At 41.4% G+C, this 17,910-nt stretch overlaps 1 protein-coding gene and 1 non-coding gene across 2 annotated transcripts in view; both read left to right on the top strand.

The window, feature by feature from the left end:
• Positions 1-17,910, top strand: part of CFDP1 (craniofacial development protein 1) — a 142,375-nt gene that overhangs the window by 9,585 nt on the left and 114,880 nt on the right. The window contains exons 2-4 of the mRNA XM_008954904.6: positions 12,365-12,482; positions 14,291-14,510; positions 15,093-15,220. Of these exons, the coding sequence (XP_008953152.2) occupies positions 12,365-12,482; positions 14,291-14,510; positions 15,093-15,220 (466 nt within the window). The remainder of the gene's footprint in view (positions 1-12,364; positions 12,483-14,290; positions 14,511-15,092; positions 15,221-17,910) is intronic.
• LOC112437468 (small nucleolar RNA SNORA76) lies at positions 17,589-17,723 on the top strand. Its single transcript, XR_003026072.1, has one exon. It is a non-coding gene; the product is annotated as a small nucleolar RNA SNORA76 (small nucleolar RNA).

The following is a 17,910-nucleotide window of genomic DNA, read 5'->3' as shown; positions in this document are numbered from 1 at the left end:
TTTTTTTTTTGAGACAGTCTCGCTGTCCCCCAGGCTGGAGTACAGTGGCATAATCTTGGCTCACCACAACCTCCACCTCCCGGGTTCAAGCGATTCTCCTGCCTCAGCCTCCCAAGTAGCTGGGATTACAAGCACTCGCCACCACACCCAGCTAATTTTTGTATTTTCAGTAGAGATGGGGTTTCACCATGTTTGCCAGGCTGGTCTCCAACTCCCAACCTCAAGTGATCCACCCACCTTGGCCTCCCAAAGTGCTGGGAGTACAGGCGTGAGTCACCGCACCCGGCTCCTTTGTCACATACTTGTTTTGCAGTGTTTTGTCTCTGTGCTTGTCTTTTCATTCTCTTAATAGTGTTTGCACAGCAATTTTTTTTGGTGTTTTTTTGAAACAGAGTCTTGCTCTGTTGCCCAGGCTGGAATGCAGTGGCACGATTTCACTTCACTGCAACCTTTACTTCCTGGGCTCAAACAATTTTCCTGCCTCAGCCTCTGTAGTAACTGGGACTACAGGCATGAGACACCATGCCTGGCCTGCAGAGTAAAATTTTTAAACTTTGATAAAATCCAGTTTGTCAAATTTTTCTGTTATGGGTTGTGCTTTTGGAATCATATCTAAGAACTCTTTTTTGCCTAACTCAGGATTACAAAGATACTGTATTTTCCTCTGTAAAAGTTATATAGTTTTACTTTGTTTTTGTTTTTGTTTTTTTGAGATAGAGTTTTGCTCTTGTTGCCCAGGCTGGAGTGCAGTGGCATGATCTTGGCTCACTGCAACCTCCGCCTCCTGAGTTCAAGGGATTCTCCTGCCTCAGCCTCCTGAGTAGCTGGGATTGCAGGCATGTGCTACCACGCCTGGCTAATTTTGTATTTTTAGTAGAGACAGGGTTTCTCCATGTTGGTCAGGCTGGTCTTGAACTCCCAACCTCAGGTGATCCGCCCACCTCGGCCTCCCAAAGTGTTGGGATTATAGGCATAAGCCACCGTGCCTGGCCTTTACTTTTTTTTTTTTTTTTTTTTTTGAGACAGAGTGTTGCTCTGTTGCCCAGGCTTGAGTGCATTGGCATGATCTCAGCTCGCTGCAACCTCCGCCTCCCAGGTTCAAGCAATTCTCCCGCCTCAGCTTCCCGAGTAGTTGGGATTATAGGCGCCTGCCACCACGCCTGGCTAATTTTTGTATTTTTAGTGGAGATGGGGTTTCACCATGTTGGCCAGGCTGGTCTCGAACTCCTGACCTCTCAGGTAATCCGCCCGCCCCAGCCTCCCAAAGTGCTGGGATTACAGGAGTGAGCCACCATGCCCGGCCAGCCTTTACTTTTTTAAAAAATCAGTTATCATTATTTATTTTCAGTTAATTTTTGCATAAGATATGAGTTATGGATTTTTTTTTTTTTTTTTTTTTGCATCTGGATGTCCAGTTTTTTCATTATTTGTTGAAAAGATTATTCTTTCTCCATCGAATTCCCTTTGTATTTTTGTAAAGTGAACTGGCCATACTTGTATAGGTTTATTTCTGGGCCTCTGTTTCCACAGTTTCATTTACTGTTTTTGATTTAAGTGTTGAAATCAGGTAGAGAGAGTACTCCAACTTTATTCTTTTTCAAAATAGTTTTGGCTGTTCTTGTTCCTTTGCCTTTCCATATAGTTTTTTTTTTTTTTTTTTGAGGGGGATGGAGTCTCACTCTGTTGCCCAGGCTGGAGTGCAGTGGCGCGATCTCTGCTCACTGCAACCTCTACCTCCCAGGTTCAAGTGATTCTCCTTCCTTAGCCTCCTGTGTAGCTGATACTACAGACGTGTGCCACCAGGCCTGGCCACCATATGCATTGTAGAATCACTTTGTTCATCTCTCGAAAAAGTATCCTACTTTGATTTTGTTTGGAATTGCATTGAATCTGTAGACCATTTTGGGAAGAATTGACAGTTTAACGATCTTATATTTTAGTCTATGAATACAGTCTGTATCTTTTTTTTTTAGGTGTAAAAAGTTTTTATTTCTAATTGTTTGTAACTAGTATATGGAAATACAATACAGGTTCTGCATACTAACCTTGTGTTCTACAACCTTGCTAAACTCACTTACCAGTTCTGGAGGTTTTTGTAGATTCTGTGGGATTTTCCACACAGTGATGTCAAATGTGAATAGAAACAGTTTTATTTCTTCCTTTCCAATATGTTTACCTTTTATATTTATTTTGCTTGCCTTGTTGTACTTTATACTTCCAGTATGATGTTGAATAGTAGTGGTGAGAGGGGACATCTTTGCCTTTTTCCCAATCTTTCTTTTTTTTTTTGAGACGGAGTCTCCCTCTGTTGCCCAGGCTGGAGTGTGCAGTGGCACGATCTTGGGTCACTGTGACCTCTGCCTCCTGGGTTCACGCCATTCTTCTGCCTCAGCCTCCCGAGTAGTTGGGACTACAGGCGCCCGCCACCACGCCCGCTAAGTTTTTGTATTTTTAGTAGAGACAAGGTTTCACCGTGTTAGCCAGAATGGTCTTGATCTCCTGACCTCGTGATCCGCCCGCCTCAGCCTCCCAAAGTGCTGGGATTATAGGCGTGAGCCACCGCGTCTGGCAGCCTTTTTCCCAATCTTAAGGGGGGAAAGAAACCAGTGTTTTACCACTTGATGTGGTGTTAGCTATAGGTTTTTCACAGATGCCGTGTGTGTCTGTCTGCCTGCTGTTTAAACACTTCAGCATTGAGTAACTTATTACCAACTCAGTCACCTAACACTGTATGTGCTAATTGTGTTCTGCATTTTACTAATGAAAAAACTGAGGCACAAAGTCTAAGCAAATGGCTGAAATTCATCCAGTTAGATAGTAACTTAGCTGGAATGTTAACCGTGGCAGTCTGCATATATTGTCCCTCAGAGATTCCTTTTATCATGTTAGGTAAGTTCCCCTCCGTTCCTAATTTTCAGAGAGGTGAATTTTGTCAAATGCTTTTTCTCCATCTATTGATTTAATTACATGTGGTTTTTCTTTTTTTTTTTTTTTGTCTGTTAATATGGTGGATTTCAGTGCTTGATTTTCAAATTTCTGACAGACTTATTTCTGGGAGACAGCTCACTTGGTCAGGATATATTTATACATTGCTGAATTTGGTTTGCTAATATAGTCAGCCTTCTGTATCTGTGGTTTCCACAGCCAGATTCAACCAACTGCAGATATAAAATATTTGGAAAAAGGCTGGGTGCAGTTGCTCACGCCTGTAATCCCAGCACTTTGGGAGGCCAAGGAGTGCAGATCACTTGAAGCCAGGAGTTAAAGACCAACCTGGGAGGTCGAGGCGGGCGGATCTCAAGGTCAGGAGATCGAGACCATCCTGGCTAACGTGGTGAAACCCTGTCTCAACTAAAAATAGAAAAAATTAGCGGGGCGAGGTGGCGGGTGCCTGTAGTCCCAGCTGCTCGGGAGGCTGAAGCAGGAGAATGGCGTGAACCCAAGAGGCAGAGGTTGCAGTGAGCGGAGATCGCGCCACTGCTCTCCAGCCTGGGCGACAGAGTGAGACTCCGTCTCAAAAAAAAAAAAACAAAAAAAACCAACCTGGCCAACGTGGTGAAACCCAGTCTCTACTAAAAATACAAAAATTAGTCCCAGCTACTGGGCTGAGGCACGAGAATCGCTTGATTACCCAGACTGGAGTGCAGTGGCGCAATCAGCTCACTGCAGCCTAAAACTCCTGGGCTCAAGTGATCATCCCACCTCAGCCTCCCAGGTACCTGGGACTACAGATGCACACCATCATGCCCATCTAATTATTTATTTATTTATTTTTTGAGACGGAGTCTTGCTCTGTCACCCAGGCTGGCGTGCAGTGGCACCATCTCGGTTCACTGCCAGCCCTGCCTCCCGGGTTCACGCCATTCTCCTGCCTCAGCCTCCCGAGTAGCTGGGACTACAGGCATCCGCCACAAGGCCCGGCTAATTTTTTTGTATTTTTAGTAGAGATGGGGTTTCACCGTGTTAGCCAGGATGGTCTCGATCTCCTGACCTTGTGATCCGCCCACCTCGGCCTTCTAAAGTGCTGGGATTACAGGCGTGAGCCACCACGCCCGGCCTAATTTTTTATTTTTTGTAGAGATGAGGTCTCTCACCATGTTGCCCAAGCTGGTCTCAAACACCTGGCTTTGAGCAATCTTCCTGCCTTAGCCTCCCAAAGTGCTGGCATTACAGGTGTGAGAAAACCTGGATTTGTTTGTTTGTTTTTAAAAGAAACAGGGTTTTGCTCTGTCACTCAGGCTGGAGTGCAGTGGCAAGATCACAGCTCAGTGACATGTTGAACTCCTGGCCTCAAGCGATCCTCCTGCCTTAACCTCTAAAAACGTGTTTTTTTTTTTTGATCACAGTTTTAAGACTCTCTAAGAGGCTGGATGTGGTGGCTCTGACCTGTAATCCCAGCACTTTGGGAGGCTGAAGTGGGTGGATCACTTGAGGCCAGGAGTTCAAGACTAGTCTGACCAACATGGTGAAACCCCGTCTCTACCAAAAATGCAAAAATCAGCTGGGAGTGGTGGTGCATACCTGTAGTCTCAGCTATTCGTGAGGCTGAGGCAGGAGAATCACTTGAACCCAGGAGGATCGTTGTGAGCCAAGATCATGCCACTGCACTCTAGCTTGGGCAACAGAGCGAGACTCTGTCTCAAAAAAAAAAAAAAAAAAAAAGAGGCCAGACGCAGTGGCTCACGCCTGTAATCCCAGCACTTTGGGAGGTCGAGGCGGGTGGATCACGAGGTCAAGAGATCGAGACCATCCTGGCAACACGGTGAAACCCTGTCTCTACTAAAAATACAAAAAATTAGCCGGGTGTGGTGGCAAGCGCCTGTAATTCCAGCTACTTGGGAGGCTGAGGCAGGAGAATAGCTTGAACACAGGAGGCAGAGGTTGCGGTGAGCCGAGGTCGCACCATTGCACTCCACCCTGGGCAAAAAGAGCGAAACTCTGTCTCAAAAAAAGAGAGAGAGAGAGAAAGTATTTGGGAAAACAAATGGGTGGTTATATCTGTACTGAATGTGTACAAACTTTCTTCCTTGTCATTATTTCCTAAACAATACAGTATAACAACTATTCATATAGCACTTATATTGGGTGTTGTAAGTAATCTAGAGATGACTTAAAGTATGCAAGAGGATGTACATAGATTATATGTAAATATGACATCATTTTATATCAGGTACTTGAACATCTGTGGGTTTTGGTGTGGGGTGGGGGAGATCTTGGAACCACTTCCCCAGAAATATGGAGGGACAGCCGTATTTTGTTGAGGATTTTTGCATCTGTGTTTATGAGGGATATCGATCTGTAGTTTTTTGGTAATTTCCTTGTGTGATTTTAGTATCAGATAATGCAAGCCTCATAAAATGAGGAAATACAGGCTTTGTTTCTTCCAGGGTGATTTTTTATTCACCCTGTATGCTTGTTTAGGGTTTTATTATGTAAGAGGCTTTCTCGGATTTATAGTGATTCTTAGTTGGTTTGGCTCATATTTATGCTTGGGGCACTAGAAAGGTGATTGGAAGCTCTGAGTCTTTGGACAAGATTTGTTCCTTTTGTGCCTACATTGTCTACAGGGATGTTATTCTGATTCTTACTATCTTTTTTTCCCTCATAGTAACTGCATGGAATTTGATATTGAGGTTTTGGGGGGTTTTGTATGTATAATTTAAAATTTTCTTATCTCTTACTGATGAAGGAGTTTTCCATAGTTTAGCTAAAGGTGGAGTCCTTGTCCCACAGCCATGATAATTTAGGCTCACAGACAATTTGAAGCTTGAGTAAAGCAGGGTTTTATTGGGTGAAAAGGGAAAAAAGGGGGAACAGGGACTCTGCAAGGCCAGAGTTCCTGCTGCTGTGCTTCCTGCCTTGCAGCTTTGAATCCCAGGTTGCACACAGGAAGAAGAGGGGCCAGGCTCCTCCCCGCTGCAAACAGCAGGAACCTCTGTGGCTCCACCCCAGTGCGCATTCCTCCTAGTCTGCTGGCTGGCCGGAGATTCTCCAGGGACCCCCTCCCACATGGCTGTCTCATTATTAATGAGATTAAGCATCTTTTTACATGTTTAAGATCCAGAGCCATGTGCATCTACTTGTCTGAACCGTCTACAACATTTGCCTGTTTTTATGATGAAAACAGGCAAAAGTTTTCAAAAGTAGTGCAGAGCTTTATAGAAAATTAGAAAATGCAGACAGTTAAATTAAAAATCACTTAAAAATAAAAAAAAATAGTTGAACTACCTAGAGACTATCATGTCAATCCTTTAGTGAAAACTCACTCTGATTTTTTTCTACACCTAGGTATAGATATTTGTATTTTTTCCTCAGCCTGCAATTGTATTTACTCACATCACTTTTCAACCTGCTCTTTTCAGTGGATGATTTCTACCCATTTATTTTAGTAAATGTTTTATCTTATATATAGATCATACTCAAATTTTCCAAAATGGTTATAGCTTGTGTGTCCAAATCACAGTTGAGTTCAATACTACACATATTATCCAGTTGTTCCATCCTTGAGTCTCTTTTAATCTAGCACACTCCCCTTTCTATAGTGGCATAGATTGCTGAAAAGATCAAAGCCATACGTCCTGCAGCATGTCTCACCTCTTGGATTTGTCTGGTTATTCCCTCATGGCGTTGTTTTAGTTCCTTTGTTCCTTCAGTTCTCTGTAAATCAGAAGTTAGATCTAAATGCTTGATGGGTTCCAATGAAATACTTTGGCTAGAATGCATTATCAATGGACATCTGATGTTTGAATAGCATCAGAAGACACAATATCTGGTTGATAGCTATAGTGGTGACTATTAAATCAGGGTGATAACAGTCTGATCCCTCTCTTGTATACTTGTTTTTTCCTTTGGAACTTTTAGAACTGGAAAAGTATTCCCTGTGGCAGTATACTTAATGGTTAGAACTTAAATTGCTTTTTAATTTTTTTTTTTTTTTTTTTTTTTTTTTGAGATGAAGGTCTCACTGTGTTGTTCAGTCTGGACTCAAATTCCCGGGCTCAAGAGAGCTTCTGAGGTAGCTGAGACTACCTGTTACCTGAAAGGGGATCCAGACCCAGACCCCAAGAGAGGGTTCTTGGATCTCGAACGAGAAAGAATTCGAGGGAAATCCATACAGAAAAGTAAAAACAAGTTTATTAAGAAAGTAGAGGAATAAAGAATGTCTACTCCATAGACAGAGCAGACCCAAGGGCTGCTGATTGCCCATTTTTATGGTGATTTCTTGATTATATGCTAAACAAGAGGTGGATATTCATGCCTCCCCTTTTCAGACCATTTAGAGTAACTTCCTGATGTTGCCATGGCATTTGTAAGCTGTCATGGCGCTGGTTTTGGTGGGTTTTAGCCAGCTTCTTTACGGCAGACTGTTTTATCAGCAAGGTCTTTATGACCTGTATCTTCTGCCAACCTTCTAGCTTATCGTGTGACTTAGAATGCCTTAACCTCCTGGGAATGCATCCCAGCAGGTTTCAGCCTTGTTTTACCCAGTCGCTGTTCAGGATGGACTTGCTCTGGTTCAGATGCCTCTGGCACACCCAGCTTCTTAAATTGCTTTTTGGCATTACTTAATAACCCTTGCCTAAACTACTACTGTCATTAGAGTTTGAGAAGTGATGTCTTTCTAATTCTGTGGTTCTTCTGTATTTATTGGTTGACATTTTTCTGTAAAGTATAGCTTTCCTTTATCAATTGGAACAATATAAATATTTAATTCTTTTCCCTCAATTTTCAAAATAGGTAGTAATTTTAAATAGCCATCTAAAATGGTACAAATTTTTTTTTCTGTCTTTTTAATATCATGAGGGGCTCACAGATTTTTATTCAGTGTGTTTTCATTTTCTAACAATTACCTGTTTTAATGTTCAGGTCTTCACTGCTTTGGCCAGTAGGAGCTTTTTCAGGCTGCATCTTGTATCCTTTTAATTTGATCTTTTTTTATTATTATTTATTTTTTATGAGTCGGCGTCCTGCTTACTGTAGCCTTCAATTCCTGGGCTCAAGTGATCCTCTTGCCTCAGCCTCCCCAGTAGATGGAACTACAGGTGCGTGCCACCATGCCTGACTAATTTTTTAAAAATCTTTTATGGAAACAGGCTCTTGCTCTGTTGCCCAGGCTGGTCTCGAACTCATGGGCTCAAGCATTCCCCCCCATACTCACCCACCTTGGCCTCCTAAAGTGGTAGGATTACAGGCATGAGCCACTGCACCTGGCCTTGATCTATTATTTTTAAATAGCTTCCTGACTTTCTGGCACAGAAAAATGTCCTGGTTTTACCTTGTGCTTTCTTTGCCTCAGACCTGAAGTGAGTTTTTTTTTTTTTTTTTTTTAGGGAGCCTTTTTGTGGTAAGTGGTCTCAACTTTGAACTTTAGAGATGCTCGATGTTACCAGAATGATGTAGTTTATATGCCGTTTGTGTAGTGGACAAAACTAGGAAATACTTAAAAAGGGTTAGCCGAGCGCGTTGGCTCACACCTGTAATCCCAGCACTTTGGGAGGCCGAGGTCGGCAGATCACAAGGTCAGGAGTTCGAGACCATCTTGGCTAACATGGTGAAACCCCATCTCTACTAAAAATACAAAAAAAATTAGCCAGGCATAGGTGGTGCACGCCTGTAGTCCCACCTACACCGGAGGCTGAGGCAGGAGAATGGCGTAAAACCCGGGAGGTGGAGCTTGCAGTGAGCCGAGATCGTGCCACTGCACTCTAGCCTGGGTGACAGAGCGAGACTGCGTCTCAAAAAAAAAAAAAAAAAAGGGTTAGAGTTCATATTGATATTCTTAATTCTTTTTTTTTTTTTTTTTTTTTGAGACAGAGTTTCACTCTTGTTGCCCAGGCTGGAGTGCAGTGGTGTGTCTCAGCTCATTGCAACCTCCGCCCCCCAGGTTCAAGCAATTCTCCTGCCTCAGCTCCCTGAGTAGCTGGAATTACAGGCATGCATCACCACACCCAGCTAATTTTGTATTTTTAGTAGAGATGGGGTTTCACTGTGTTGGCCAGACTGGTCTTGAACTCCTGGCCTTAGGTGATACACCCACCTCAGCCTCCCAAAGTGCTGGGATTACAGGCATGAGCCACCGCTCCCAGCCAATTTCTTTGATTTTATAATTGTGTCATTTCACTTATTCTGAAGATCTAGATTCCTAACGTGATTAATTACTTGCTTTAACCTATGATATAAAGGAAATAGTTTCAAAATACCAGCATTGATGTTACTACACAGAGTAGAACTTTTTTTTTTTGTCTTTGGAATGCATCTTGATGAAGATGTATAGTCAGAATACTGTTTTTAAAGTCCTGGGAATAGATCTTTTGTTTATGTGGTTATGTTATCATTTCGGTATACAGTTATGTTTATTTATTCAAACTTTTGAATTTAAGGGATTTTCAAAGTTCTGTAGAGAGATAAACACAGTGAACTCTTGCTTCTACTCTGTTTTATCCTGACCCTTATAAGGAGCTGTTTTCATTAGTTTCTTGTTTATCCTTCTAGTGTCGCTTTTTCCATATACAAACAAATATAAGCATATTCTTAATTCTTCCTTTTTCCTCATCCAGAGCTGGCATATTTCATACACTGTTCTTTTGCTTTTCCTCTCCTTTTTTTTCTCTTTAACTTAAGAGTATATCTTGGAGGTAAATACATAGAAATTTTACACATTGCATTGTAATGACTGTGGTATTCCATTATTTAGATGGACCATAGCATTTTCAGCCAGTCACTTACTGTGAGACAACTTGAGTTGTTTCTAATTTTTTGTTATTACAAACAGTACTGAGTGAATAACCTATTATATATTCTGGGATAGAAGTGGGACTGCTGGATAAAAAGGTAAATACATTTGTGTTTCTTTTTATTTTGGGGTGGTATTTGTTTTTGTTTTTGTTTTTGAGACAGGGTCTCACTGTCACCCAGGCTGGAATGCAGTAGCGTGTTCATGGCTCACTTCAGCCTTGACCTCCTGGGTTCAAGTGATCCTCCCCTCAGCCTCCCAAGCAGCTGGGACCATAGGCATTCTCCACCATGCCTGGCTAATGTTTAAAAATTTTTTTTAGATATGGGGTCTCACTAGGTTCAGGAGGAAGTAAAATTACATTTCTATGTTCAGATTGCTGTCTTAAGCAGGAACTCACTGCTCTCTTCATGAAACACTGTCACTTAGCCCTTGGTGTTTGGGATGTCAAACAGAATTCCATTTTGGATATTGATTGTTTCCACCTCAGCCTCAAATGCTTATTCTCCAGATTTTCACACAGCTGGCTCCTTCTCGTCGCCTTTAAAAAATTTTTTAATTTATGTATTTATTTTTTTGAGACAGGGTCTTGCTCTGTTACCCAGGCTGGAGTGCAGTGGTGTGATCTTGGCTCACTCTAGCTTTGACCTCCCAGGCTCAAGTGATCTTTCTGCCTCAGCTCAGACTAGAGGTGTGTACCACCAAGCCCAGCTCATTTTTGTATTTTTTTGTAGAGACAGGGTTTCACAGTTGCCCAGGCTGGTCTTCAACTCCTGGGCTCAGGCGAACCACCTGCCTCGGCCTCCCAAAGGGCTGAGATTATAGGCGTGAGCCACTGGTCTACCTTTTTTTTTTTTTTTTTTAATCTCTTTTATCATTGTTTTAGTTTTTACGAGCTTTTTTGTTTGTTTCGTTTTTCTGAATTATTTTAAAAGTCTTATTTTTATTCCATGGATGCCACAGTTTCTCTTACCTCTTTCAGGATATTAATTACAAATCCTTTTTCCTTAAGTTTTTAATCTGTCCCCCTCCCCATCCCCTCTTTCTGCACTGATTTTGTTTCCTCTGAATTCCTTTCTGTTTGTCTTGAATCTTGCCTTTCATATTGGAGGCTTTTCTCAAGTGTTTGGTGGTCCTTGGTACATTATAAGTGAAGTATTTAAAAGCTGATTGGAGGCCGTGTGCGGTGGCTCCTGTCTGTAATCACAGCACTTTGGGAGGCCAAGGCGGCTGGATCACCTGAGGTCAGAATTCAAAACCAGCCTGGCCAACATGGTAAAACCCCATCTCTACTAAAAATATAAAAATCAGCTGGGTGTGGTGGCACACTTCTGTAATGTCAGCTACTCAGGAGGCCAAGGCAGGAGAATCGCTTGAACTTGGGAGGCAGAGGTTGTAGTGAGCCAAGATCGCGCCACTGCACTCCAGCCTGGGTGACAGAGCAAGACTCCGTCTCAATAAATAAATAAAGCTGATTGGATGCACAGGAGTATCACAACAGTACTGTTTGTAATGACTCCAAATTGGAAACAACCTAGTTGTGCATCAGCAGTAGAATGAATAAACGAATTATGGTATAGTCATACAATGACACAGTATTTACTGTTTAGGAGTGAGAATGAATAAACTACAGCTACACTGCAACAATGTGGGTGACTCTCACAAACATATTGTTGAATAAAAGAAGCCAGACACAGAAGAGTACACACTGCAGGCTTCTGTTGAAAGTTGAAAAGCAGGCAAAACTAACCCGTGACTTTAGAAGTCAGGATATTGGTTCCCTTTAGGGGTAGGGCAGTGGTTAGTGACTGGAAGGGAGCACAAGGGGCCTTCTGGGGTGCTGCTAATGTTCAGTTCCTCGAGCTGGGGCCCTGGTTATGCAAGTGTGTTCACTGTGTGTCATTCCATTGAACTGTATATTAGATTTGTGTGCTTTTTGGTATGTACACTTCAATTGAAAGTTTATATGAAGTAAAAGAGGAAAAAGGTAGTGGAATCTCTGTGTGGGCAGGGTTGGTTTATTGACTGGTACCCACAGCATGTGGTCAGACATCCAAGCAACACTCTTTTGTTGGGGACCCTTGAATGTCAGTGTCTGACAATGGGACATGGGTGTGTTTGTTCTTTCTGCTATGTTTAACTGGAAGTCTTTAGGTTTCCTTTTAAACTTCTTTTATTGAGAAGACAAAGTGTTTTTTAAATTAGATTTGAAAGATACCCAAGATGAGGTAGTGCATCAGTTTCTTCTTTGAGAAACACATTAGTAGAATTGAAATTTCTGTTCATTCACTCATTCATTTAGTGAATACTTTAAAGTCACAATGAACAGAGTTTATGTCCTCTTGGAGTATACAGCACAGCAGAAATTACCAACATTAAATATAAGTGGGATGAGTTTTGGAGGGGAAATAGAGACTGCCATGGAAGCCTACGATAGAAGAACATAGGGTAGTCTTCAGGGGCAGAGAAGACTTCCCCAAGGAAATGATGTTTTCGTTAGGTGAAGAGTAGGGGAAAATTCACTTTTTCTTAATGAAAATGTTTCGGTGTGAAAGCTTGTATTAATGAAAATGTCTCATCTTGATGTGAAAACCTTTATTCCTGTCTGATCACCCTGTTATGTGATTTCAGGTGGAGAGTATAGTGAAGATGATGTAAATGAATTAGTGAAGGAAGATGAAGTGGATGGTGAAGAGCAGACACAGAAAACCCAAGGGAAAAAAAGAAAGGCCCAGAGCATTCCAGCCAGGTGATGCTGCCCTCAAGGCCCTTAGAAGTTAGGGACTATTGTCACAACCATCCTGATTGCTAAGATTGGTCTCATGATAGATTTAATGAAGCCAGAGTTTCTAACCCTTTTCTCTTTGAGGGAAACATTTGCTGTTATTTTAGGATTAACTTCTTGGTCTCTGGAAAGCTTTAAACATTTTGAGCTTTAATGTAAAGAAAATGTTAATAGGTAATATGTACATATGGTTAAAACAGAAAATTCAGTCCCTAAAAAGATGTTTACCCTGTTCCTAGACCTTGTTGCTTTGCCTCTGAAGAACTATGCTACCAGAGATAGTCTGTGCATGCAAATGCATATATGTCTATATTTTCTTCATTTTTTTTTTTAGAAAAAAAATATAAATAGTAGCATACTCACTTTCTCATTTTCATTTCTCTTTATTTCACATCTTGGAGATAGTACCATGGCAGTATCTCCTCCTTTTCATAGTATTACGTTATGCGAATAGGCCTTACTTTATTTAGGCTTTCCTGTATCGAGGGATGTTTAGATTGTATCTAGTCTTTACTACAACAAAGAAGAGTGCAGTGAATATTCTTTGTATACATGTATACAAAGTATACATAAATATATAAATGTATATAATGTATACATGTATAAATATATCTGTAAATGTAACATTTAGAAGTGGAATTGTTTGATCTAAGGTTATATATGCAATTAAATTTTAAAAATACAGATATTAGCCCATTGCCTGGCATAGGCCTGGTATGCGCTTCTTTTCCCATGAAAATTATGAAAATTCTGACAGGTTATTTAACTTAGATAAGGGCATCTTCCATAGAAGTCTTTTACCTCACTTGGGTGTTTCTGTCTTCCTGGGCATTGAAGCAAAAAGCAGATTATCATTTATGAAAAAGAAAAAAGAATTGTAGATATTTGATTCACCTAAAGTCAAAATAGTCTAAGAAGCAATATACTCTTATAAGTCTTGGGCCCAGTTTTTTTGTCCTTGAATTTTTTTTGGGACAGAGTCTCGCCCTGTTGCCCAGGCTGGAGTGCAGTGGCGTGATCTCTGCTCACTGCAACCTCCGCCTCCTGGGTTCAGTTCCCTGCCTCAGCCTCCGAGTGGCTGGATTATAGGCACCCACCAACATGCCCGGCTAATTTTCTCATCTTGTTGTGATGAAAGTTTATATGAAGTAAAAGAGAAAAAAGGTAGTGGAATCTCTGTGTGGGCCTCGGCCTCCCAGAGTGGTGGGATTACAGGTGTGAGCCACCGCGCCTGGCCTGTCCTTGAATTTTTCTATGTTCCAGCTCTCAGTTCTTCCGAAAGTGGGAAGAAACATGGATTTTTTTCTTTTTCCTTGAGAACTCTTGGAAGAAATAGTGCAAATAAAGTTGAGGCTCTTCTAAATAGAACTTGTTCTACAAATGGAGTAGCTTTAAAAAGTCAACAATGTCTGGCACATATAATATGTTCTTAGAATATTCTTTCTGGATAGATTAATTCTGTGATTAGGTGATTTGGATGTTTTCTTTGTGAAAACAGCTGGTCCTCATTTAGAAGGAGAACGCTATACTTTGATTTTAAGTGATTGGAGAAAAGTTAGCACTAAGAGCTCAGTTCTTTTTTTTTTTTTCAATTCTTTTTTTTTCTTCTATAAAATTTCAGCTTAACTCTTCTACTCACTTCAGTATATTAACCAGTAGTCCCAGAATTTAAAGTGTTGTTGGGTTTATAAGATTACCTTTGGGATTGGGAGAGGGATAACTGAAATCGTTTTGTGCTGTCTTTCCTTTTTCCTGTGACTGCTGGTGATTAGGAAGAGAAGACAAGGTGGCCTCTCATTAGAAGAAGAGGAAGAGGAGGATGCCAATTCAGAATCTGAGGGAAGCAGTAGTGAGGAGGAAGATGAAGCTGCAGAGCAGGAAAAAGGCATTGGATCAGAGGATGCCAGGAAAAAGAAGGAGGACGAACTCTGGGCCAGCTTCCTCAATGATGTGGGACCAAAATCAAAAGTGCCCCCAAGTACACAAGTTAAGGTAAGTTGAGACATTAATGAGGTGAATGCCTCTCCAGAAATACCCTACATTACTGAGATTTGAAGCCTACGGAAATCGACCAGATGCCTTTTGATAACAATTGTACTAAGTGAAAAGCAAAGCATTTCCTGTGGTAGGAGAATAAGCTTCTCTAATCATGTAAGTTTCCAATAGGCCTTTAACTGGTTAGAGATGAAACATTTAAGAGTAGCTATAGGCTGACTGCAGTGCCACACACCAACAATCCCTGCACTTTGGGAGGCTGAGGCAGGTGGATCATTTGAGGTCAGGAGTTCGAGACCAGCCTGGCCAACATGGCAAAATCCTGTCTCTACTAAAAATACAAAAATTAGCTGGGTGTGGTGGCGGTTGCCTGTAATCCCAGCTAGTTTGGACGCTGAAGCAAGGAGAATCGCTTTAACCTGGGAGGTGGGGAGGTTGCAGTGAGCCAAGATTGTGTTACTGCACTCCAGCTTGGGCTACAGAGTGAGACGCTATCTCAAAGAAAAAAAAATAAAAAGTATCTATAAACAATATGGTTCATCTTTTGGTGAAACATTACATTTCTTGTTTTTTTTATAGAAAGGAGAGGAGACTGAAGAGACAAGTTCAAGTAAATTGTTGGTAAAAGCAGAAGAGCTAGAGAAACCTAAAGAAACAGAAAAAGTTAAAATCACCAAGGTGTTTGATTTTGCTGGTGAAGAAGTAAGGTAAGAGAACCTTCAAAAACTTTGAAACTAGCGTTTTTAAAAATGAGCGTCTCTCTCTAACTGGTGTTAGCCATCTGTCCTCTTTTCAATCCATCATAATATTTTGGGAGAGTTATATTTGAACTCAAGGAAAACTGGCTCTATAAATTACCAGGGAGTATGAGAAGGTCCTTTCACATATAGCAGTGTAGTTTTTGAGCTTTACGAAGTGGTCAGCTGACCAGAAGCAAGGGAATATGAGTTAGGTATTTTGTTCCACTTGATCATTGCCATGTTTTGTGACTTTTGGTAAGTCATGTCTCCCTTTATTACTCTCCTTGACTGCAATATGAGCCCCATTGAAGTCTCAGAAATCAGATAAGAATTGAAAATACAAGGAGAGAAATTTGGTTTCAATATTATTTTCTTTTTCTGAGACGGAGTCTTGCTCTGTAGCCCAGGATGGAATGCAGTGGCGTGATCTCGGCTCCCTGCAACCTCTGCCTCCCGGGTCCCAGTTCAAGCAATTCTCCTACTTCAGCCTCCCGAGTAGCTGGGATTACAGGCACACGCCACCATACCCAGCTAATTCTTTTGTAGTTTTTTTGTTTTGTTTTTGTTTTTGTTTTTGTGTTTTTTTAGATGGAGTCTCGCTCCCGTTGTGCAGGCTGGAGTACAGGTTGCGATCTCAGCTCATTGCGACCTCCACCTTCCAGGTTCAAGTGATTCTCCTTCCTCAGCCTCCCAAGTAGATGGGATTGCAGGCCTGTGCAACCATGCCCTGTTATTTTTGTGTTTTTAGTAGAGATGGGGTTTCGCCATGTTGGCCAGGCTGGTCTTGAACTCCTGACCTCAGGTGATCCACCCGCCTTGGCCTCCCAAAGTGCTAGGATTACAGGCATGAGCTGCCACTCCTGGCCGTTTTTTTTCTTTTTTTTTTTTTTTGAGACAGAGTCTTGCTCTGTTGCCCAAGCTGGAGTGCAGTGGCTCAATCTTGGCTCACTGCAAGCTCCACCTCCTGGGTTCACGCCATTCTCCTGTCTCAGCCTCCCGAGTAGCTGGGACTACAGGTGCTCGCCACCATGCCCGGCTAATTTTTTAATATTTTTAGTAGAGACGGGGTTTCACCATGTTAGCCGGGATGGTCTCGATCTCCTGACCTCGTGATCCGCCCGCCTCGGCCTCCCAAAGTGCTGGGATTACAGGTGTGATCCACCGTGCCTGGACTTTTTTTTGTAATTTTAGTAGAGACAGGGTTTCACCATGTTGGCCAGGCTGGTCTTGAACTCCTGACCTCGTGATCCGCCTGCCTTGGCCTCACAAAGTGCTGAGATTACAGGCATGAGCCACTGTCCCCGGCCTCAATATTATTTTCTTAGCTTAATAATATTTTTCTGATTGATTAATAAGGTTTATTTACCATAGGTTAAGTAAGGGCTTAATGCCTTGAGCAGGTTAGTCTCCTGGCTGTTAGGTAAGAGCCACATCCCTGTAATTTCCCTTCCCCCATTTATTTCAATTTTATTATGTGAAAATAGCAGATTTGTGATTTAGAGCTACATGAGAACAGAGGAAGTGCCAATCAATAATTTTATAGGCGGTTACATTGATTTTCATTGGCAGTAATTAATTAGACCTGTAGGCTCTCTGAAAATACAATTTTCCCTAAAATTGTTATTCTTAAAAATAATGTTTTCAACAATTATTTATCTAGTGAAGATATATTTAGGGAAAAGAATTGACACTATCAGTTTTTTTGTTTTGGGTTTTTTTTTTGTTTTTTTGTTTTTTTTTTTTTTTGAGAATGGGTCTTGCTGTGTTGCCTAGGCTGGTCTTGAACACCTGGGCTCAAGCGATCCTCCAGCCTTGGCCTCCTAAGTAACTGGGACTTCAGAGATGTACTACTCTGCCTGGCCATTATCACTTTTACAAATGGTATGGAACAAAACTTTTTATTATTAAAATTTTCTCTCTAACTTCTTCTTCTGAAAAATGTCACACTTATAGAAATGTTGCAAGAATAGTATTACAACAAACACCTACATACCTATGATCCAGATTCACCACTGGTTAATGTATTGCCTCTCTCTCACCATCTATATCTGGGTTTTTCTTTTGTTTTGGCTGAACCATTTGAGAATTACTTGTAGACATTGTGACACATCAGCCTTTAATACTTTAGCACGTGTCTCCTACGACCAAGGGCATTCTCCATTGTAGCACGATATAACTCTCATATTCAGTAAAGTTAATATTAGAGCAGATTACTATCTATAGTGAAGGACCCCAACTTAAAATTTTCAATCTATTGCAGACCAGTACTTCTCTAAAAACACAATAAAAAGGAATTACTAGAAAAACAAATATAAAAGATAACTAAATTTTTACTAAGATTCGACAGATACCCTACTGCCTCTCTTTGTGGCGGTGGGGCTCAGGCTGCAGCACCACAGCACTGTGTGTGTGTATAACTGGGGCCACCTGCCCCTTCCAAGTGTGGGCCTTTTAACCTCTATCGACAGGTGTGGGGGAAAAAAAGATTTAATAGACATAACATTACATTTCAATGCATGTGGTCAAAATGAACCGCAGACAGGAAAAAGAAAAGAATTTTGTAATTATACAGGCTGTTCATTGGAAGTGTTAATATACAGGGAATCACTGTTACCTTTTATTCTGTTATTAAAACAAAAAGCTGGCCTGGCACGGTG

Source organism: Pan paniscus, chromosome 18, assembly GCF_029289425.2.
Source record: "Pan paniscus chromosome 18, NHGRI_mPanPan1-v2.0_pri, whole genome shotgun sequence".
NCBI classification, from domain to species: Eukaryota; Metazoa; Chordata; class Mammalia; order Primates; family Hominidae; genus Pan; species Pan paniscus.
The sequence above is the reverse complement of the archived record's forward strand: the minus strand, read 5'-3'. Positions and strand labels throughout refer to the sequence as shown.